The following is a 22,043-nucleotide window of genomic DNA, read 5'->3' on the forward strand; positions in this document are numbered from 1 at the left end:
CAGTGGAGATTGAACCCACGACCTCATGTGTGGTGTAGCAAGTGTTCTTACCACTACACCACGCTGCCGATTATACTTTACATAAATTAAAAAAATTAACTTATTTAGGATGTGGTTGCTGAATTATTGAACCTGAAATGTAAGTAGAAGTTATAAATGTTTTATTTTTACAAAGAAAAAACAAGTTTGCGACCAAATAGCTCCACAGAGAACAAAATATTCTGACTTTAGAAAACACAAAGTTAACATAAAAGTCAGTCTTGTAAAACTAAACAAAATTGATCTAGAGTTTTAAAAAAAAATCTGAGTTGTGACGTAATAATCTGTGTAATGATGACGTTATTCTAATCGCTCTCAGAAGATTCTTTTGGTCTTCTTTTCTGTCTTCGTTTTCTCTTGAAATCTTCGTCGTCCTGGTAACAAAAAACATTTTAAGTTTCTAGAAGCATTAAGTTTAATTATGACGTCACAAAACTTACCGACGATGACGTTGAATTCGACTGTTCTGAATCGCGTTTGTGTGACGTGCGTTCTGACGTCATCATTCGATTGTTTTGTTTGTTTCGTTTGCGAGTTGATCGAATATCACTAAACAACAATAAATAAGTTGTATAAATACATAAAGACTGCACCACTACTATTTTGTGTCAATCAAAGACCACGTGACCACTTTAGAGCACGTGTCAATCAAAGACCACGTGGCTACTCATAAAAACGTAAAACCGACCATTAAGCCAACTTTAATTAAAACTATACAAATAACCACGTGTTAGTCACGTGACCTCACCGAAGCAGAACCTCGTCCTCTGATTCGTAGGCTATGGCGAAAAGATCGGTGAAGCGTGACCTGCATTGTTCCCCGCATGTTTGCTGGACGTGAACCAGGCAAGCGATGATCGAGTCTTGAGTGAAAACTGAAACAATATTGGAGTAAAACTTAACTTGAGTAAAAATTACTTAAGTTTTAAACGTTAACTTGATTCAAATAAAAAAATATTTAAAAACGTTTCTGAAATTCCCGACTACTCGAAACATTCCATTATGTTAACAACCACTTGAACAATCGCGCGCACGTTTAACGTTTGTGACGTCATAAACTGAAATCGCGCAAATATTTGGTCATAAAACTTTATTGTTCACAAAAAACAAGATGACAAACACATTAATATGACGTCACAATAACAAATAATTTAACTCACGATTTTTCTTCGGTAGCGACGTCTTCCTCACATTATCCACGTGACGTAACATCTGGATTGTGGTTGGTTGTGACGTAGGCATCGAAGCATGGCTTGATCGAACACTAAAAACATTATGACGTCATTAAACGGCGGAAAATCCAAAATCGCGACGAGAAAAGCGAATCGTGAAACTATTTAATGTGACGTAATAATCGGGCTAACTCAGGTGAATAATTCATGTTATGACGAAACAGAGGGAAAGCTCGGGGCAGTATTTAAAGCCAGTGAAGCGATAAGTTAGATAGTAAGCGATATAACAACAAACGAGTTTTGACTAGAAACAAGACTAGAAGAAGGTTTATATAATCAACCCAAGAAACAATAAAAGGAAGTTAACTGCAAAATATAAGAAGGATGAATACAGGGCCGTTGTATTTAAAAGAGTTTCGTAACCAACGCTACAGCATATCAACAATTCAACTTGTTTCAAATTAAATTCCTCGTTTAGGTTAAGTTATTTTACAAGCACTTTAAAAAAGGTTTTACGATGTCTTATAAGCAGAGAAAAAAAATGTTTCAGAAATTATAAACTCCTTTAACTTTCATTGTTTTTGCGTTACTAAAACTTAGAATATATAAGAAAATTTATTTTACAAATAGCAGTTAGGTTTTAAGAATTTAATAATAATACAAATTGTGACGTCACAATGGCAAACATTGCAAAGAACATGACAGCAGCGGTTGCATCGGTGAGAAGCACGGTGAAAACAAGTTCCCAGTCAGCGGTCAACATCGTTATTTGTTTGGTCACAGTTGGGTCAGAACAGCTGTTCACCTTCGCCGCGTTCACCTGCCCGTGTCCGCCAGACAACTCAACGTCATCAGGTGATGTCATAGGTACGGTAGTGATGTCATAGGTACAGTAGTGACGTCATAGAGCCGGTAGTGGCGTATTAGGGCCGGTGGTAACGTCATAGGGCCAATGGTAACGTCATAGAAACTATGGTGACGTCATTGGGCCGGTAGTGACGTTACAATTATAAGTGGCGCATAAAGATTGTAGTAAAATAAAGTTTTAATGACGTCTTTTTGACGTAGGCAGTTTCAGCGTGAACGCAATGTACGGAGGAGTGTTTATCCTTGTTCCTGCGATCGCTCTCTTCATCCTCGGGTTCGCGATGAACCTGCGGACCTGGAAGTTGGTGACCGGATGTTGCTGGAGGGATCCCGATGCTGCCCGGGGTTACTTGGCGGGAAGTCTTACCGTTGTCGAGGTTTTGTTACAGGTCATACGTCATAGTTGATTTAATATTTAAAACTAAACTTATGACGTCGCAAATCTATTTTATGACGTCATATTGCTTTACAGGCGACAGTGGCGCCGTGTGCTTGGATCGCGATTGCCTTCTTAGACGGCAAGTACTACGCATGCGCGAAGACCGACGATCCCTACGACATGGAGTGTGATGACGTCATGTACAGCAAATCGAAAAGTAAGTCATGACGTCATAAGAGTTTACGTCACTTGATGACGTCATAATATGTTTAGTTCGGTTCACTGAGGAATACGAGAGAAACAAACAAAAATCTCAGATTCTTGGTTGGTTGTTCATCGCTTCCATCTTTTTATTTGGTTCCCTGCTGTTTATGATGTATAGGTATGATGTAATATTAAGCTGACTATGACGTCACATAACATTATACAATGACGTCATAGATGGTGCTCAGGATTGACCTATCACCATCGACAATACATGAAGTGGTATCGCGAGATAGAGAACGAAGAATTTCAAAAGATCGCTAAGGAAAAAGTAAGTTTTGTGACGTCATAACCAGTCGTACATGTCGTCATAACCTTGCAAGCTATAAAGTTATATACCACGCCTACGCCATCAAACTTTAATGACGTATTTGTTTCAGTTAAGAGCACAAGCGAAAGCGAATATCGAACATTTCTTTAAGGAGAGAAGAGAGAAATTCGATTGGGACAAAATCTCCACAGTTTTCAATTTCACCCAAGACAAAAAAGGATTTGCGCTCTACAGGTAAATTATAAGTGACTTATATTACATACCAGAGTCTATACCTGAGTCTACAGGTAACTTAAAACCGGGGTCGCAGTTTACCGGTGGATCAAATTGTTTGTTCGGCGGATCAAGTTGTTTCCGCCGTTTTAATGGTACCCGTTTTTAAGTTGTTTGATCCGCCGTTTTAATGGTACCCGTTTTAAGCAGTTTGGTCCGCCGTTTTAATGGTACCCGATTTTTGTCGCAATTTTAAGCACAAATTTATCAACAACTAGTAGATTACACATTGCTAATATTTAACATTATTTAATGTTTTTAATCACGTGACAGTCGCCTCGACCAATGGTGTACGAACGACGACGAGGAATTATTACGTCAGAAAAAAGAACAAGCTCTTCTAAATGACGAAACAAACAAAGCGTCGGATAGCGAAAAGAGCCCCCTGTTACCAAATAATCAATCTCCGACGTCACAACCACAAAATATGACGTCAGAAACAGAGTTACTACAAATAGAAACTGTAGACGGAGGGGAGAATAATATTAATTCAAGCGAAAGACAATTTAATGACAGTAAATGTTAAGTTTAAGTTAAACAAAAGCCAAATCTTGCCTTAAACTAACCTGCTTGCTATTTACAATAACACGAAATACGAGGAATATGAACCGGATAAAACTTATTTACAAAGACAGTGGTTACCCCAAAGCACGAGAATATAAAGCACACAATTAATAGCAAAAGAATATAAGGTTTAAATATTTGCATTGTTTTCATGGTAGATGCCAAAATACATGGTTTTCCACTGTAGTTTCTCATTGTTAAATTCTTATTGTTTGCATTGTTAGTTTCTCATTGTTTTCATTGTTAAATTCTCATTGTTTTCATTGTTAAAGTTTCATTGTTTTCATTGTTAAATTCTCATTGTTTTCATTGTTAAAGTTTCATTGTTTAAAGTTGATTGTTTATTACTAACTCAAGTTTTTATTGACGTCACAATCACTTCATTGTGGTGTAAGTCGAACTTTCTCTTCTCGAGAAAGGTCGAAAGGTCGAGCGTGGTCGTTGACCCGTGAACGACCTTGAATGAGCCCAGGTCACGTGGTCATCGTCACGGTTAAGTGCGAAGTTGTTGTTGCTCTGATTGTTGAGGTCATAAACATCGGTTTCTTTGATGTTTTGACTGTCGCTCTGTGATGTAATAGTTACTTATTTATTATTGCTAACAATGAAAATTAATTTATCAACAACTTGTTATCTCTTTTATAACTAGAGGTTTTCGGTTTGATTCCCACTGCTGGTATGTTGTAGCATCCTCAAGTAAAACATGAGGCCCTGGGTTTAATTCCCACTGCTGGCATGTTTTACCATTCTTGAGTAAGGTCTAAGATTCTGGGTTTGATTCCCACTGCTAGCATGTTATTGCATCCTTAAGCAAGACCTGAAATCCTGGGTTTGATCCCCACTGCTCCCATGTTATAAGTAATGTAATAACAAAACCTACCAAATAACGATTAAAAAAAGTCAATCCTATTTTAAACACAACTCAAAACTTTAAAGCAACTAAAATTATTATAAAGCTTCCATCTACAAAACTTACAATCATCTGCCCCGCCCATTGGTTAAGTTCTGAAAGACCAATCACCTCTCCGTACGTTGCAGCTCCTCCCACCTGTCAATCAAATAACATGTTACAATATTTAAGTTGCTAGGGTGGGTTAGTTAAAAATATTTTCTTACATTAATTTCTTCATCTTGAGCAATGGTGTTTGCAGAGTTGTTGGTTCCTGTCTCGAATATTCTTACCATTGGAATGTCATTGTCAGGATCTGTGATGTCATAATAGGTTGATATGATGTGTCATAATATTTAATTTAATTTTAATTGTTTAAATAATTTTGTGATAATTAAATGTCGTTTTAATTACCTTGATCTTTTTTGCCCGATGCATTTGTCAACTTGGTTTTGCCCCTCCACTAAAATAAATTTTAAAATAATTTAACATGGTATCTTAAAAGCTTAAACAGCCATTGAAAACCAAACTGCTGAAGTTAACTTAGGACTGGGATCGAGAGAAACAAATGTTACGCTAAGTTTGGGCAGTAAGGTCAACCTTTCCTTATTGAAAGTAAATAAATATATGGAAAGTAATCAAAAAAATAAAAACAATACCAAGTGGTCAAAAATATCAAAGACTGAAAAAAATAATTTAGGTAATAAACATAAATAAAAAGACCTTTAAATATTGACAATAACAACCATTATGACATCATACCTGAATCATTCCAAGACTTCCAACTTGGATGGTGTTGATCGCAAAAGCTGTCGTCGCAGTCACCTTCTTTGCTCCGGCAGGAATGCAAAGTAGTAACAACAAGTACACTGCCACAGCCACCAATAATGCCGCGGCCACTGACACCAGGATGACAAGCAGAGGAATATTTGTTCCTGCTCCGAACACGGTGACACAATCGTCCGTGTTGCACTCCAAAGTTCGGTTGTTCTGTGATGTCATAATAACTATTTTTTAATTATTTGAAATTAATTAAAAAATTGAAATTAGTTTAAAGATTTAATTCAAATGTTAAATAAATCTAAGAACTTTTTTGTAATTAAGATTATATTCAGAAAATTTATTTTTCAGTATTTTGGTTAATAAAAGTTTCTTTTATTAACCAAAATACTAAAAAACCGACCACTAGAGTGCAGTCTTGATCCGAACAAGTTTGTTGTTGTTGAACTTGGCCTCCACCACAGGTGGTGCTACAGAGGCCAACATCTGTCCAATTTCCGAACGAACAATTCTAGAAAAAAAAATGAAATAATAACAACTAAATTTAAGATAGACTTAGTATAAATAGACTTAGTATAATTGATTTTTAATAAATAAGATGTTGTTTTATTCTAAATTAATTCTAATTATAAAGTTTAACTTACTTGAGAGTTGCACAAAATTGTTCTTTGTTCCTAAAAAAAATTTCATTGAAATTTAATAAAAAAATAAAAAATTTAAATTTAATTTTAAAAAAATAAACCGATCAACAAAAACATAAGATTATATAAACTTAATAAAAACTACAAGTTGTGGTGACCAAATCCTAAGCTAGCAAATATCAGTTGCAACCATATTACAACAACCAATTAACTGGTGTACCATAAAGTAAAGTGGAGAGTTAACTAAACAACAACTTACATCACAGGTTGAAGATCGCATTCCTGCCATATTGGAACAATTCCTCATCTGATCCAAGGTGCCAGGTCCGTTGCAAGGCACAGTACAAGTGCTTGTATCAAACCATGAGCTATAAACACAATCGTCGGTGTTACATTGGACCACCCGCTCTCTCTACAAAGTTAAAGTTTCTGGTTTAATTTTAAGCAACTATTTTGTCATTCTTATGGTAAATTATATTTGTAAATAGAATAAGAGAAATTATCATAAAATCTCATAAAGTGAACAAAATCTTAAACTAATTAAGTAAATATATTAAACATAAACTCTACAATACTTACATCACATCTAAAATCCAGCCCAAAATTTCCCGTACATTGTGAAAGTTCAGTGATCTCCCCTCCCCCACAAAACCTACTGCACTCTCCCTGTGCAATGTAAGGACCATGGCTACAAGGTTCAGTGTTACATTCTCTTCTCTCTATTATAAGGGATGGACCATCACATAAAATGGAGGGCATACCGTTAAGTAAACATCTCATTTTAAAAGCCTGTAAAATTTGTAATTGCAGTTTATAAAGAGTAGCCATAGTTTCGAAACATTGTAATTTTCAAGTTTTTAATCTGGTGGTATGGTGTAGAGTTCGTTTTTATATTATGGGCCCTCCAGTAAGGTGCTATAAACGATACAAACTCCCACTAAGCCCCCCCAAAAATATCCCAAACCGACAAAGTCTAAATAGGAGTGGGCGAGAGTAACAAATGTTACTCTATGATTAGGCCTCAAAGTTAACTTTTCCACATCTAGAATAATACCTATCCACTGCACTGTTACATGGCAAGCAACTCATGTTAAGAAAAAGATTAAATTTTACAACCAAGTTGTACCTGGATCCCTCCATCACAGGTCGCGTTGCAGACAGTGGTTGCCACAAATGGACCGTATATTGCACCACAATGGTGAGTGTTACAATCCTGCACCCGCGTTTGTTCACTTAAACCTCCAGATCCCTCACAATCTGTTGCCACCTGTGATGTCACAATCAATAAAATTTAATTAAAAATCAACTAAGCTATTTTTCACTGTTTTTTATACCAACACTTTTTTTAATTTTTAAAATTTTGTGTAGTACATTACTACAAGAGGTCCTGGGTTCGATCACCACTGCTTTCATGTTGTAGCGCCCTTAAGTAAGACACTATAAATAGTGTGAACTTCTGCTGAGCCAGCACTTAATCAGCAGCATAATTATCGGACAATTATAATCTATAATATCCCAAACTAACGAAGTCAACTCAAGACTGGGTCAGGGTAACTGTTGTTACTCTATGTTTAAGTCCGTGAAGTCGACCTTCCCACATTAAGAATAAATAAAAACATAAAATAGGTAAAGCCAAAAGTGCACAAAATACTAGAACAAAGGAACTAACCACTAATTCGTTCATACAAGTTCTTGTTTGTGTAAGTTGCCCGGTACTACAGCTCTCTGAGCAAGGTGTAGAGTCGGCCCACGTTGTCCATTGTGAACAAATCCCTTCGTTACATGCCTGGCTCTCAATCTCTGTCACCAAGTTGCCGGCAAAACAACCAACCTAAAACAAATGGAGTAATTAAGTTTGGTTAAATTTATAATAAATATTTACAAAAACTTGATTTTACATGTTGTGAATAAAAAAATGAAATCGAAATTTAATAAATTTCAATGACTTACAGTGGGACCGAACTCTCCCAAACAATTCCTCGTCCTTTGTTGGGTTCCATCCCCACATGTTTCATTGCATGCTGATAGGCTGCTCCATTGACCAATCACAGGACAGGGATTAGTGTTGCATAAAGCCATGTCAGTTTGGGTGGTACCACCGAGGCCTCCTATAGAAATAAAAATGAAAAGTTCAAGTCTGTAATTTACTTTTTTATATTTTTCTATCTTTTTAAAATGGGAACTTTACAGCCTTAACATAGAGGAACAATTGCTACCCTGACCCAGCTGATTCGCTTTTGGGTAATTCGGGATATTATAGATTTTAATCGCTTGATAATTAATCTGTCAATTGGTTTTTAGCTCATAGAAGCTTATACCGTTTATAGTGCCTTACTTAAGGGCAGATTAACATGGAAGTAGTGGGGATCGAACTAATAACCTCATGTACTAAAGCACTAAGGTGCTACAGCATTAGAGCAGTAGAAAACGTAATAACCCAAAGTGTTTTAACCACTACTACAACTTTGAGTTTTTTAAGTAAACGACAACAGTATAACATCATAAAACTTACCCAAGCATGTTGTAGCCGGTGCCCCCCCATCCATGCAGGTTCGAGTTCTCTCTATCTCCCCCCCTCCACAATTCTGATCACATGACCCCGTCTCAACCCACTCCCCCCATGTCCCCGTACAAGTGGCCATATTAAGACATGGGTATCTTTGGGTGAATCTGAAAACAAATTATAAAATATTATTGTTACAAATTATTTAAAAATTTTTAACTGCCATCATTTAAACTCAAGTTTTCTTGGACCTAATGTTTTTCTTGGACCTAAACAGCTTTTATTAAAAATATAAAAAATACATTTTTAAACAAATTTTGCATTTAAAACGTTTGGAATCAATCTAGATTAATATAAACTAATGTGGCAACTCTCAACTAATATTTGCCTGCAATAATTTACCCACCCATTTCAAACGGTAGTTTTTGTTTAGATGTAGAGCTATATATTGGACTAACATGCGTGGTGTATGCTATGCTGTAGCGCCCGTGAGTAAGCCGCTATAAACGGTACAACCTCCTGCTGAGTCAACACCTAATTAGCAGCATAATTGTGGGCAATTATAATCTATAATATATCAAACTGCCACAGACAACTTAAGACTGGGTCAGGGTAACTGATGTTACTCTATGTTTAAGTCGCGCATTCGACCTTCCCACATTGAGGATAAATATACAAAAAACATCATATCACCACATTATATAGGATTAAACACGAACTTACAGGCAAGTTGTAGGATTGGAGCAAGTATGTTGAATATCCCTGGTCCCAGTGTCACAAACCCCAGTACAGGTTGTTGTCACCGACGAATCGAACGACCCACCCGAGCAAGTGTTCGGACAAGCTTCGTAATGCTCCAACAAAGGCGACGTGTCGCACACGGGTTTACCTACGTCATAATTATGGTTGTTATAAGTTCATCATGCGTTATATAACTAGATGATGTAATAAGTTGGTTGTGACGTCATAAAAATAAAAACGACGTTTTAAAAAGGGAACTTTTGTAGGTGCAAATGTAACTAATAAAAAATCGCGATTTTTAAGTTTATGACATCACAACTTACAAATTACATCACAGTGACGTCACCAACTTACCGACAGGAACGCAAGTTCTCTCTCTTTCCCTTGTCGGAACTGTTCCATCCGGCGCCCATGAAGTCCACTGGGTCCAGTTCTCCTGACCCTTAACCCCCACTAACCCCAATAATAAAAACACTAACAACTTCATATTATGACGTCACAAACAAAATACACGACCGTCGCTGAAGTGAACGAAACGCGAATGATCACCACGCCCAACCGCATCGCGTTTATCTTCCGTGGAATTCGAGAAAGGAAACTAATTAAGACATCCGTTCTTATGACGTCACAATATAATAACAAGATAATTTTATTTACAGTAAACAATTCAAATTATTGTCGAATAAAAACCGCAATAATTTAATTTATTTTCACTTTACATCTCGGGCAAATTTTCGTCTGAAACTGTACTGATGACGTCACAACCAAGGTAGTCGTGCCAGTGACGTCACAATCAGTTGAATTGTGGTAGATTGTTGTACATCCACAGTAGAGCTTGAAAGCACGAGAAACCTCCCTCAGATTCGAAATCTCGTTTCATCAACTCCGCCAACTTGGACAACTTGTCAGCGGGGCGACCGATGTCGACTGTGATGTTGGTGTACAAGTCCCTGCGTTCCACTCTCATTACTTTGTATCTACGTGAAAATATAAGTTTTGGGTGGATTTTTTAAGTAAAAAGACCAATTCTGTAACGAAATTCCAGTTACTAGGCTTTTAAGTTTATTATTTATTTCGTAATATTGCGAGAAGCCGACAGTGCAACAAAATTCAATTGCAACCTTGTTTTTAGCTTTAAAATCTTAAAATGTTGCGCACTAATTATCCAATTTATTTCAATTAACAACCAATTTTCCACCCTTGCCTAAAAATATTTTACTACCCTTGCCTCAGTTTATAATTAACCTTATAGTATACGTTTAGTTGTAATTGTGCTAGTGTAACAGAAAGAAACGGTAGCGTGGTGTGGTGGTAAGAACAATTGCCACACCACACATGAGGTTCAATTCCCACTGATCTCATGCTGTAGCGCCCTTGAGTAAGGCGCTATAAATGGTATGAACTCCTGCTGAGCCAGCACTTAATCAGCAGCATAATTATCGGGCAAATATAATCTATAATATCCCAAACTGCCACAGGCAACTTGAGACTGGGTCGGGGTAACTGATGTTACTCTATGTTTAAATCGCGCATTTGACTTTCCCACATCGAGGATAAAGATATATATTATACAAAAAAATCTAAAAAATAAAATAGTATGTTCAATCTAGATTCACCTTAACGAGTTGAGCCCATCTCCGTTCTGCCGTTTAAGAGATTGTTTAAGTAGAAGATATCTCATTGGAGACATGGGGTTATTGGTCTCATGTTTATGGGGCAACATGTGGTGCCAACATTCCTTCTTCTGCTCAACTGTGTACCCTGAAACATTGAGGAAACAATGTTAGTGTGTAAAGCTACTTTAAAGTTGATTTATAGAGAAAATTGAACCTTAAATGATGATTTAAATTGCTTAAAACTAAATCTAACAAAATGCACAAATCTAACCACATGAAAAATGTAAAATTAATTTTAGATTAAAAACAGGAAAACTAGGCAATATAATTAATACAACTTTTTAAAAATTCAATCGAAGAAAAACAAATTTTGGCCTCATTTTAACTTCAAAGTCAAACACACTTACCCTTACTCCATGTCCTTAAATAGAGGTCATCATCTTCTGCCCCCCAGCCCCAATAAAGATTCGAAAACCCATTCACTTCAACAAACTGCTCGTGGGTGAACATGCTAACCCCACCAAACACTTTTAACTTCGTTGCCTGGTCTGTGACGTAAAAAAAAATAGGGTTACGACGTACAGATAACAAGGGTATTGTGACGTAATAAACTTACAAGGTACTGGGCTACAAAGTCCGAGGTCGTAGTTAAGTTGAGAGTAATCTTGATCATCGACCTTCGATGAAAAGTGGATCGGATTACTTCGTCCGCCGTTACTCACATCCGGACAATAATATCCACATCTGTCGTCTCTTAGCAACAAGTCTACGTCATGGAACACATAACAATCATAATTGTTGTCCTTCCACGCTTCGCTGAACCCGACGTTCATTAATTTCGCGCGATTAAAAAGCACGCCATTTTGTTGGTTGATGACGTAGACAGCATAGTTGATCTTCTGACGCTGCCAAACTGGGTGCATATGGAACAGGAAGTGACGTAGTTGAGTAGCGCGACCGCGAAACGGGACAATGATGGCAACTTTGTAACTAGCCTCACAATCCGTCGGTTTAAACGATCCGCCCTTCTTTAGATCCGGATTTAACTTCGCGATTTCAGGCATCGTCTTAGGCGGAGTTTCAAATTTAAGCGGACCGATCAAATCCGCGGATTTCTTCGAACACAAATCCACGCCCATCACTACCTCGTCGTCCATGGCAACCCGTGACGTAGGATGAGGCGGATATGACGCGTTACAACAATCAGGTTCTAGAGTAAAACTCTTAATTTCGAATCGAGACCACAGAAAGTTATCCACGTTGGCCACAAGTCGTTGTAAAGCTGGGTAAGGGGTCGGGGTAGGCTCCGGGGTCCGAAGAAAGAATAAATAAACTAAAAACAGACTAAACTGGGCAACCAGAATCCATTTCGCTCTCAGTCTGAGTTTGTTTCTAATTTCTGAGAATTTTAACTCCATTTTTTAACTTTTTAAAACTGCTGAATATCAGACTAGTTACTACTTAACAAATACAGTTTATAATAAAAACTTTATAGTTTTGGGGACCCTTAAACGCAAACTTAGCCTTCTAACTACAACTTAAACTTCAATACCAGCTTAATTTAACTGAATACGTCATCAATTCCTGGCTAAAACGAACTTAGAGCAAATTTCAACCGAAACTTTAAACTAAAACTCTTAATAAAAGTTCACAAATTTACCTATGACGTCATACAAGTTATTTGAAACGAATAAAACTAGGTGTGACGTCACATGCAACAAGTAAAAAACATAAAACCAAAATTTTTTTTTTAAATTTTCTTATAACCTGACAACGTCAAGTGATCTTGTTGTTACGTAACAATACCGAGATTTTACGTCATAAAAACGTTCGACGCGAGGAGGCGACTGTCACGATTTTAAATAAATTACAAATACGTCACTGATTACGTCATACCTCTGTCTTAAGCCCTTTCTCGGCGGAGTGTTCCTCGGTTTAGTTTTGCACAACAACACAGTCAGGTGGTCGGTGACGTCACGAGTGTATTCGATCGACCAATGACGTAACAATGCCGTTGCGAAGGCGTCGTCGTCGCCATGGTTACGAGAGATCACGTGTTCAACTAAATCTTGACTTGGTCTACAAAGAAAATGTGACGTAATTAATTTAATTATTTGTTTTTAATTAGTTGATTGTAAAGTAATAAAATATAACCGTTTCCTTTGTAATTGAAACCGGAAATGACGTCACATACGAGTATTTGTTTACGGAAAACCAATAAATGTTAATATTTTCTGATATAAATTAATCTTAAATTAATTTTTTAAACCTTTTAAATTACAGCAATTAACTTTAACTAAAAGTAGACTGGATTAAATAATGTTGAATTTTTTTTATATTTTTATTCTCGATGTGGGAAGGTCAACTACACGACCTGAACATAGGGTAATATCAGTTACCCCAATCTAGTCTCGAGTTGCCTGTGGCAGTTTGGGATATTATAGATTATAATTGCCCGATAATTAAGCTGCTGATTAAGTGCTAGCTCAGCAGGAGTTCATACCGTTTATAGTGCCTTACTCAAGGGCGCTACAGCATGAGGTCAGGGGGCATTGAACCCACGACCTCATGTGTGGTGTAGCAAGTGTTCTTACCACTACACCATGCTGCCGGTCTAACTTTTATAGTCTTACTAAATGTAGCTACAGGTTAGAACTAAGGATCTAACCCATGACCTTACAAAGTAAAGCCTAGTGTTCTAACCACTACACTACACAGCCAACTTAAAGGGATTTCAAATCTGAACAAAGTTAAAAATATTCGAACCTGATTTGTTTAAGAACAACAAGGAGTTTGGAAAGTGCCTCAGCATGAAGTTTGTTGTTCAGAGATTTAATCAGAGGATAAACGACTTCGATCCCAATATTGTGAGCCATGAATAAATCCCAAACACAATATTGCTCAAAACTTTCCCATTCTAAGCTCAATTCTGCACAAAAAAACATCATAAAAAAAATCTAGTTAAATGACAAAGTCAGTGATAAAGTATTGTGTAAAAAATTTGGTTCTTTTCGTATTAATTAAAATAATAAAAAATGTTTTCTTTAACTTTTTGAAGTAAACTTTAGTGAAATTACAATGCTAGTTAAAATATTGTTTAAAACATTGGTCGTTTCATGCACTAAAACAATTTAAATGTTTTTTTTACTTGCAATAAAATTTAAAGTAAAACTTCTCAAAATTTCAAAGAAGTTTTTTTTGTAGTGATACTTTTTTAAAACCAAGTTAGTTTTAAAATCAAATGAAAAAAGAATTTAAAACACGACTTACTGATAGTGTTGAGCACGGTGTTAGTCTCCATCATCACCAAACCAATCATAACTTGACATTGAAGTTCACTCAATTGTTGGGGGTCAAGCACCGCGACGATCAAGTTCAATAATTCACTGTTGCCAATACTGTGTTCTGGGAACTAAACAAGAATACTTTTATAAAGTATACTTAAAGTGATTGTTCAGTATTTTATAGATATGTAAAATTTAGAACGAATGCTGTAAATAAGACAAACATACGATAGTTTTTATCATAATATTGTCAAACCTGGTCACTGGTTTTGAACTTACACATGAGGTCGTGGGATCAATCCCTACTGCTCACTTAATCAGCAACATAATTATTGGGCAATTATAATCTATAATATCCCAAACTGCCACAGGCAACTCGAGACTGGGTCAGAGTAACTGATGCTACCCTATGTTTTAGTTGCGCATTCAACTTTCCCACATTGAGGATAAATATATAAACAAAAAGAGAAAAAATTTTATAGGCAAGTTTAGTTGGCACTTGGTTAAAACTAGTTATAGTTTACTTAGGAACAATACTTCTGCCTTACTCAAAAACACAATGAATGCTCAAAGTGAGAATTAAACTGTAAACCTTCGTTAGAGATTATTTAAAAGTTATGCTCAAGTGTAGTGTAGTCTTTAGGTATGGCAACAGTGGGAATAAGCCTTAGATCTTAGGCCTTAAGAATGGTACAAGATATCAGCAGTGGGAATCAAACACATACCTTATGCTAAGCAATAAACATACCTCTTTATAAATATGGGGAACCAGAAATACAAGCATTGTGACATCATCATCTTGACATTGTTTCACATCCATCATCAAACAATTATAAACATCACCAAGTTGACTGTTTTGTGCAAAACTCTCGTAAACTTTCAAGTTATCTTCCTCGCTCACCTGCTTTCTGTAAATCGAAGACAACAAAATTCAGTGAAAAATAAGTGAAGTTAAAGTGTAAATGTACAAAGCAAAATTAGTGTTTGACATTACCTACTGATTAACTGACCAAAACAAGAACTTAAAACTAAGGTAATTTAACAATATGATGGTATAGAACAATAGTTAATGCAACCAGCATAGCCACATCAGATCCAGTGTTTAATACCCACTGATCGTATATCAAAAACTCCTAGAGTTACATTAAAATTGCAAAGGAATCTAAATAATCTTTAAAAATAAGTACATATATTAAAAAAGTTAAACATTGACTTACTTGACAGCGAGAAAGAAGAGCAAATGATATCCAATCCTCCTTTGTATTGCGTACATTTCAGCCAAAAGTTGGAGCAGAACAACGAACGATTCCTCATTTTTCTGCTCCTGGCACAAGTTTCTGAAGATCACATACAACGGCTTCTCTATACAACCTTCCAAGTATCTGTGAGTAAAATAAGAAAATTACAATTTAAAAATATTTAAACTGTTCATAATGCCAACAACTTTACTTAATACTGGTATGAACTCCTGCTGAGCCAGCACTTAATTAGCAGTATAATTATTGGGCAATTATAATCTATATTATCTCAAACTGCCAAAGTTAACTCAAGACTGGGTCGGGGTAACTGATGTTACTCTATGTTTAAGTCTTTTTATTTTGGGAATAAAGAAATAAAGTTAAAAATAGTTAAACAAAAGTGTAAGTTTATGTTAAACTACAAAGTTTTAACCAACTTACTCATTATTGAGATCACAGGAGTTGATTTTGATGATATTATCGGTGAAGTGGTCGGCCAACAATATTGTTAAACAAGATGACAGAGGTCCACTCACATCGTTGTCAAACTCTTCCTATGTAACAAAAGAAACAACAAGATTAACAATAAAACAAAAATTAAACAAAAAGATTATGACCAGTCAACATAACATAATAGCAACACAGATCTAAAGGTCATTTTATTAAAAAATACACAATAAAGTGCTATTAGGTTAGTTTAGGTTTGTCCTTTTGCAAACTGATCTATCAACTTACATATACAGCTACTTTAAAGTCTCACAAAGCTTAAAAAATACAAAAGTTCAGGTTTAACTTATTTTCTAGCTATAAATTTGCTTCTCACATAGTGCAATGAAGGCCAATCAAGCTAATGACACAAATAACAATGTAAATGATCTTACCATGCTGAGCACATGATCCACAATGTCCTGAACCCTTTCACATCTTTCATCCAGGTCTGAAGTCTCGGTGGATTTTAGCTGAGCCACCATTTCCTTTAAGGTTTCATCCAATCTAAATAAGAATTAACTTTTATTTAGAGTTTAAAGTTTAAAGATTTTAAATTAAAAATATTTTAAATTTACTTTTCGATTTCCACTTCAATGTTGGGGTACTCTGGGTTGGTTGTTATTGGTGATTTCTTCACTAAAAATAATGAAAAAAAAAAAGATAAAAACAAAAATTCAAAAACTAAAATTGATTTAACTATAAAATTTATTGACCACTACATAAACACTACAGAACCAGTAGCACAAGGAATCGAACCAAAGAACTGATGTCGAAAACCCAAGTAAGTACTACACAATGCCCTAGTACTTCTACTTACAGACACAACAAAGGTTTTATTATTGTTACAACATTTAACTTAATCTTACCTTGTCCAACATCAGTATCGTCATCATCACTAAAGATTGCTGTGGAAGTTATTTCCTTCTTTGAACTTGGTTCAGTGTCTGAATCATCTGCAAACAAATCATCGACTTCAGTTTTGTATCATTAATATTTTAATAATTTACGTTAAAACATTTTTAACCAAATAATTTTAGAAACTTACCGTCTTCAATCACCATGGGTTCCTCTCCACTGATGACATCATCCCCATATTGTTGGGGTAAAGGGGGGTTTCCCTCAGTGTGGGTGGGGTCAGTTGGAAGAGGGGGGTTTACAGGTTTGCCTGATAACAAAAAAATTATTAATTGTTGTTACATCAACTTAAAATATTTTCATAAGTCAATACTCACCTTCAGGCTGCGAGAACTCCCTCAAATTGTTCCGGATGAGATTTCTTAACTCCGGATCAATCCTGGGATGTTCCAAGATCGGAGCCAAGGAGTGGACGACTCTCTTCTCCAAGATGATGCGAAATGCTTGGTGAACTCCTTGTTTGATCTGGAAGGTTTTTTTTCGTATTTACAAATGACAAAAATAGAAATGTTTTAACAAACATTTTTTCTTACATGTTTATCTTTTTTTACAGCCTAAACACAGTACCAATTATTACTCCAACCCAGTCTCAAATTGACTTCGGCAGTTTAGAATAATATGCAATTTATATGATAATTATGCTGCTGATTAAGTGTTGGCTCAGCAGAAGTTTATATCATTTATAGCACCTTACTTCAAGGCGTTACAGCAAGGTTACAGTTTAGATCAAAACTTAGAACTTTACATGGTAGAACCAAACCTAAACACTTTAAATTGAACTAAACCTTATTTAGAAATTAAAAGTCTGTGCACAAGTTGCAAGAAGAACACAAGTTACTAGAGTTAAGTCAAAATAAGTTATAAATAAGTACCAACCTGAGCAGATATAGGAGGATGAAACTCCACCATCGTTCGACACAAAAAGTCCAGCAGAGAAGTTGTGATGGCCGGATGGTTCTTTACACTCTGGTACATCAACAAAATACCAGGTTCAATGTCCATGATGCTGTTCTTATCTGGTTGGAAGAATAACCAGTCCCAGAACAAAGCAAGGTTGGAGTAAGCTGAAGCTGTTCGAGACGTTGAGGTCGACAGTAACCAACCAATCACGGCCCATCTGTGTGTGATGTCATAATTAAAGTAGTTTGTGATATAAATAAGACGAAAAACTAGGTAAAAAATCTTAACCAAAATATGGCACAAAAACATTAAAATCTAGGTTAAAGTTATTGAAAACTTTTAAAAAAACAAGTTTTATTAAACTTTTAAGACAAAAAAAAAACTGGCAAGTTAACTTGAGATTGGCTCAAGGTGACCAATGTTTAAAACAAAAAAAATAAATAAATAAAAGTTTGTTTTACCTTGGAATGATATCAGAGCAGATGATGTGGTTGGAAGGGTGAATGCATCCACAGATAAACCTGATGAGGTCACTTCTTAAGGTTTGTGACTCAGCAGTATTCAAATATTGACGATGAAACCATTCCTCGTATTTCTTGTGTTGACCAAACCTCACCTGAAAGTGAAGATTTGTTAAATTTTAAGACTACAATAAATTGTAACTTTCATATAATGACAGCCAAAGCAATTTTACTATTATGTACTACAAGATATGGTACAGCAATTAGATTAATTATTTTAAGTTTTAAACTAAATATACAATATATCTGTATCAATAGAGATACAAATTAAATCCTAAACGATTTAAAAGTCCTCAAGTTTTCTAAACTTTTATCATGGCCTGTTAACTTAAACTTGCTAATATAGACTATAACATAAAATTTGACGCACAACATAATTGTACAAAAGAAACATTTTTTTGGTTTTTACCTTCATGAGCAGAAAATTGAATTTATTTTCCATATCCACAGTAAGTCTGCAAGCCAGAAACTTTCTGGAAGTTCGAGTTTGAAGAAGAGATAAAATGCCAGTGAACGAGGGAGACAAAATCTGAAGGTGAAATTATTCATTTTAAAATATTGATTTAACTAAAAGTATATAGAAAATAGAACAAGCTTTTTATAAAGAATAAGGTTTGACTCATTTTAATTTCTAAAACCAATTTTAGATTCTTAATTTCAACTTTACCTGAGGTTTATCGATAATATCTCCCCAAATCTTTTCAATTTCTGGGATCCTTGCAACTGCTGATAACAAACGAATTAAGTCTCGGCCAATTCCACAGCATTCCAACCACTAGAAGGTGTAAAGAGTTGTTACCAAACTGTTTAAAACTCACAAAACCAAAAAAATATATTTATACATGATTAAACGAAATAATATCAGCATAGATTCAACAAGTTTTTTTACTTTATCTCTCATGATGGAGACCACAAAATCCACTTCCTTCTGTCGCAACATCGCAAAACTTTGGTGGAAGTGATCCTGGGATAAAAAAGAATTTATATAAAAGAGGATTTTAACAAGTAAATGTACACTAAACATTTCTAAAATACTAATATATTGTCCAGTTTCTTGCTAGCATTTTAGTTTAGTTACTTTAGATACCCATAGTTAGTAATAAAGGCAATTTTCACTTTTACTGCTATTATCTATCTGTGATTAGGTTAAGTAAAAACTGGTAATTGCATAAAAAGCATGGTATTTGCTACCTACATTGTATGGTATTTGCTACTTACATTGCAAACTATATGGGCCCTGTGAGTGTGTAGACAATTTTATTCTAATAGTTTATTAAATAAATTTACCTGCAGCAACCTGAGGTAAGTATAAACAGATATTTGCAAGAGTGAGATGTGCTTCTCCAGCCAAGTTTTGTTGTTGGCCAATACGTCCAACATTCCCTCACACAACCACACATTCTTCTGACTTGTGTCACCACCTAAAAATGCAAAAATATTTTAATTCAATGTAAATATAGAAAGGCCAACTCTGAAGCCTAAACATAGAGCAACACTATTTACCCCAACCCAGCCTCGAGTTTAGACAGTTTAAAATGTTATTGTTTATAATTGCCTGATGATTATACTGCCAATTAAATTTGCCTTAGCAGAAGTACATAGCGTTCCCTACACTAACCACTATATACAGAACTGTTCCATCAACTTGTTGTTTTGTATCAATAAATACTTTTTTCGATTAACTCACCAATGATTTGTTTAAGAAGGGAATAACATAAATTTTCACAACCTCCAGCACTTGTTTTCACCAATTCTTGGAGGAACCAGAGTAACTGGAAGAACAATATAAACAAAGATATTTAACACTGATTGGTAAATAATAAAAGAAAAAAATTAAAAATTAGTTTAATTAGTTAACAACATAGAGGTGTTTAGTATTTTTTATTAAATATTATCACATAAAAAAATTGTGTACAAACTTACCATGGTTCTAAACAATCTTATAGTTATAATTTTTTTACTTTTTTAAGAATATTTATTTAGTTATCTACCTGTGATCTTGAATTGTCGTACAACTTTTTATATTTCTCGATGATGATGATGTTTAAGTGTGACATCACACAAGTTAAACTATCTCTGTTCACCATCATCAATGCTTGGAAGTACTAAAATAAAGTTTTTAAGTTTTGTTATCATATAAACTACAATGGTCTTGGATAAATGAATAATAAATGTATTTAAAAACTCATATCGACAGTTATGTCAGTTTTTATATATATATGTAGCTTTTGCCTTTTTTGGGGCGTGAGTAATTTATTATGAGCAAAAATTGGCATTTAACTAACATTGGCGATTATTCCTATAAAAATATTCACACAAAAGCTTGGTCTACAAACAAAACTCGAACCTTGACAGAGTTGTCTTGTTCCAATAAAATGCTGCACAGAAGTCCAAGACAAACTTCTTCGTGCTGAGCATTTCCAATCGACACCTAGTGGTAAAATACTATCATAAACATTGCAATAAACAAAATGTTTTTTTATTACAATGGTTGTTTTAACTTGTCAAAATTTAAACAAACCCCACTATAACCTGGTATCAAAAACTTCAAAAAAATCAGAGTAATTAAACAAAATTAGATTATTTTTAAGTTTATTCTTGTAAAAATAATCAACAACTGCTTTTGCAATAGACTTAAATATAAATTGCAATATATTTGCTGTTATTTAACTCACATGTTTTGTCAGGATGTCGTTAATCTCTCGCTCTGAAGTCAAATTCTCTAAAAAACCTGCGACTGTTGTGTAACACTTCTCCAATTTCTAACCAATTGTAAAAAGGATTATTCAACTACTTTAAAGAAGTGTCTTAAAAATTTAAAAGCACAGAATATTTGTAATACCTGATATTTTAAAACCATAATTCTTATGTTTTAACAGATAGATGCAAAATGCCATTTTTAAAGAAATAATTTCTAAAATGTTGGTGTAAAAAAGTACACGCTTTATGTATATGTTAAGTTAAACTTAATGATATATACTTTTTTCAATCTGTCCATCTTTTAACAAAACTAAAAAAAAACTTACCTCGTCCAGTTCATCTTTAATTTCCAGCGGTGAGTGGTTGCAGAGATTAAATCCCGAGTTATTCCCATGCGCAGAAGTCGTCATTTTAACTAATATATAATTACAGTCACCCACAAAAAATATCAACACGTTATTGCAAGATTGTGTACCTTTACGATCGCTCAACCATAGCTTTGTGTTTCATTGATTATCCTCAAAATAAAAATAAATTTTACCCAAACAAAATAAAACAAAAATTTTTTTAAAATTTATATTAAAAAAAAATTATTTAAAATTAACAATTTATTATATTATTTGATATCTATGGTTAAACACAACAAGCAAAAAGTTGTAGAATTTTAATATGATGTCACAAAGAAGAAGTAGTGTGACGTTTAAAAGGATTTTATTTTATACAGAAAACAATTTATATAAAAATTATTTTCACATTTTTAGACAGGGAAAAAGTTAAGTTTTAGCTCATAAGAAGTCTACTTCACTAATTAGTTCTGAGTCGTATAACCTAAGAGTTTCTAAAAGTACAACAAAGTGCATATTTCTTTACAAAGTGGAGTAGATTATAACTGGTTACGACTCTTCTATGAAAAAAGGTAATTAGGTATATTTCAAAAACTAGTTTGTAATGTTGTTGTCTTAACTAGAAGTGTTAATACCTACTACTATTAAGTAAA

The 22,043-nt window shown here is 34.7% G+C and overlaps 4 protein-coding genes across 5 annotated transcripts; 1 reads left to right on the forward strand and 3 right to left on the reverse strand.

Moving 5' to 3' along the window:
- Window positions 1-151: 151 nt before the first annotated feature.
- On the reverse strand, window positions 152-21,494 carry LOC145754647 (integrator complex subunit 3-like). Its single transcript, XM_082570739.1, has 26 exons — window positions 21,373-21,494; window positions 21,022-21,108; window positions 20,694-20,777; window positions 20,338-20,451; window positions 20,034-20,118; window positions 19,634-19,767; window positions 19,236-19,310; window positions 19,014-19,121; window positions 18,756-18,875; window positions 18,287-18,441; window positions 17,802-18,042; window positions 17,243-17,390; window positions 17,056-17,175; window positions 16,877-16,963; window positions 16,586-16,646; window positions 16,403-16,514; window positions 15,963-16,075; window positions 15,501-15,665; window positions 15,032-15,191; window positions 14,270-14,411; window positions 13,766-13,928; window positions 12,896-13,078; window positions 1,200-1,303; window positions 788-914; window positions 480-588; window positions 152-413 (listed from the first exon to the last, which is right to left on the reverse strand). The coding sequence occupies exons 1-26, from the start codon at window positions 21,454-21,456 to the stop codon at window positions 345-347; spliced, it is 3,150 nt and encodes a 1,049-aa protein (XP_082426865.1). The 5' UTR covers window positions 21,457-21,494; the 3' UTR covers window positions 152-344.
- Window positions 1,572-4,200, forward strand: LOC145754698 (calcium homeostasis modulator protein 6-like). Of its 2 annotated transcripts, none has more exons than XM_082570801.1 (7): window positions 1,572-2,078; window positions 2,280-2,467; window positions 2,551-2,674; window positions 2,731-2,839; window positions 2,899-2,992; window positions 3,102-3,226; window positions 3,539-4,200. In XM_082570801.1, exons 1-7 carry the CDS (start codon window positions 1,889-1,891, stop codon window positions 3,789-3,791), a joined length of 1,083 nt encoding a protein of 360 aa, XP_082426927.1. In that variant the 5' UTR covers window positions 1,572-1,888; the 3' UTR covers window positions 3,792-4,200. The 2 variants fall into 2 exon arrangements, with proteins under 2 accessions (XP_082426927.1, XP_082426928.1); XM_082570802.1 differs by having other exon boundaries at window positions 1,575-2,066.
- LOC145755197 (coadhesin-like) lies at window positions 4,205-9,910 on the reverse strand. Its single transcript, XM_082571426.1, has 15 exons — window positions 9,738-9,910; window positions 9,366-9,531; window positions 8,652-8,809; window positions 8,090-8,247; window positions 7,809-7,970; window positions 7,266-7,406; window positions 6,719-6,928; window positions 6,399-6,551; window positions 6,143-6,172; window positions 5,902-6,009; window positions 5,481-5,708; window positions 5,133-5,181; window positions 4,946-5,034; window positions 4,806-4,877; window positions 4,205-4,396 (listed from the first exon to the last, which is right to left on the reverse strand). The coding sequence occupies exons 1-15, from the start codon at window positions 9,868-9,870 to the stop codon at window positions 4,205-4,207; spliced, it is 2,049 nt and encodes a 682-aa protein (XP_082427552.1). The 5' UTR covers window positions 9,871-9,910.
- On the reverse strand, window positions 10,153-12,876 carry LOC145754648 (beta-1,4-galactosyltransferase 1-like). Its single transcript, XM_082570740.1, has 4 exons — window positions 11,616-12,876; window positions 11,407-11,547; window positions 11,000-11,144; window positions 10,153-10,360 (listed from the first exon to the last, which is right to left on the reverse strand). Exons 1-4 carry the CDS (start codon window positions 12,415-12,417, stop codon window positions 10,177-10,179), a joined length of 1,272 nt encoding a protein of 423 aa, XP_082426866.1. The 5' UTR covers window positions 12,418-12,876; the 3' UTR covers window positions 10,153-10,176.
- Window positions 21,495-22,043: the final 549 nt, after the last annotated feature.

This window comes from Corella eumyota, chromosome 6 (assembly GCF_963082875.1).
Source record: "Corella eumyota chromosome 6, kaCorEumy4.1, whole genome shotgun sequence".
In the NCBI taxonomy this organism is placed as follows: Eukaryota; Metazoa; Chordata; class Ascidiacea; order Phlebobranchia; family Corellidae; genus Corella; species Corella eumyota.

Coding starts and splice junctions, on each gene's coding strand:
- LOC145754648 (XM_082570740.1), bottom strand. CDS start 12,417: ATGGAGTTAAAATTCTCAGAAATTAGAAACAAACTCAGACTGAGAGCG. Junction 11,548..11,615: donor ACTTTGTAGCCCAGTACCTT/GTAAGTTTATTA, acceptor TTTACGTCACAG/ACCAGGCAACGAAGTTAAAA. Junction 10,361..10,999: donor GATGGGCTCAACTCGTTAAG/GTGAATCTAGAT, acceptor ATTTTCACGTAG/ATACAAAGTAATGAGAGTGG.
- LOC145755197 (XM_082571426.1), bottom strand. CDS start 9,870: ATGAAGTTGTTAGTGTTTTTATTATTGGGGTTAGTGGGGGTTAAGGGT. Junction 7,407..7,808: donor CTTGTATGAACGAATTAGTG/GTTAGTTCCTTT, acceptor GTGACATCACAG/GTGGCAACAGATTGTGAGGG. Junction 4,878..4,945: donor CTCAAGATGAAGAAATTAAT/GTAAGAAAATAT, acceptor TTTGATTGACAG/GTGGGAGGAGCTGCAACGTA.
- LOC145754698 (XM_082570801.1), top strand. CDS start 1,889: ATGGCAAACATTGCAAAGAACATGACAGCAGCGGTTGCATCGGTGAGA. Junction 2,468..2,550: donor TTGTCGAGGTTTTGTTACAG/GTCATACGTCAT, acceptor ATTGCTTTACAG/GCGACAGTGGCGCCGTGTGC. Junction 2,840..2,898: donor CTGCTGTTTATGATGTATAG/GTATGATGTAAT, acceptor ATGACGTCATAG/ATGGTGCTCAGGATTGACCT.
- LOC145754647 (XM_082570739.1), bottom strand. CDS start 21,456: ATGACGACTTCTGCGCATGGGAATAACTCGGGATTTAATCTCTGCAAC. Junction 20,452..20,693: donor AACAAGACAACTCTGTCAAG/GTTCGAGTTTTG, acceptor ACTTTATTTTAG/TACTTCCAAGCATTGATGAT. Junction 18,876..19,013: donor ATATTATCGATAAACCTCAG/GTAAAGTTGAAA, acceptor TTTCACCTTCAG/ATTTTGTCTCCCTCGTTCAC.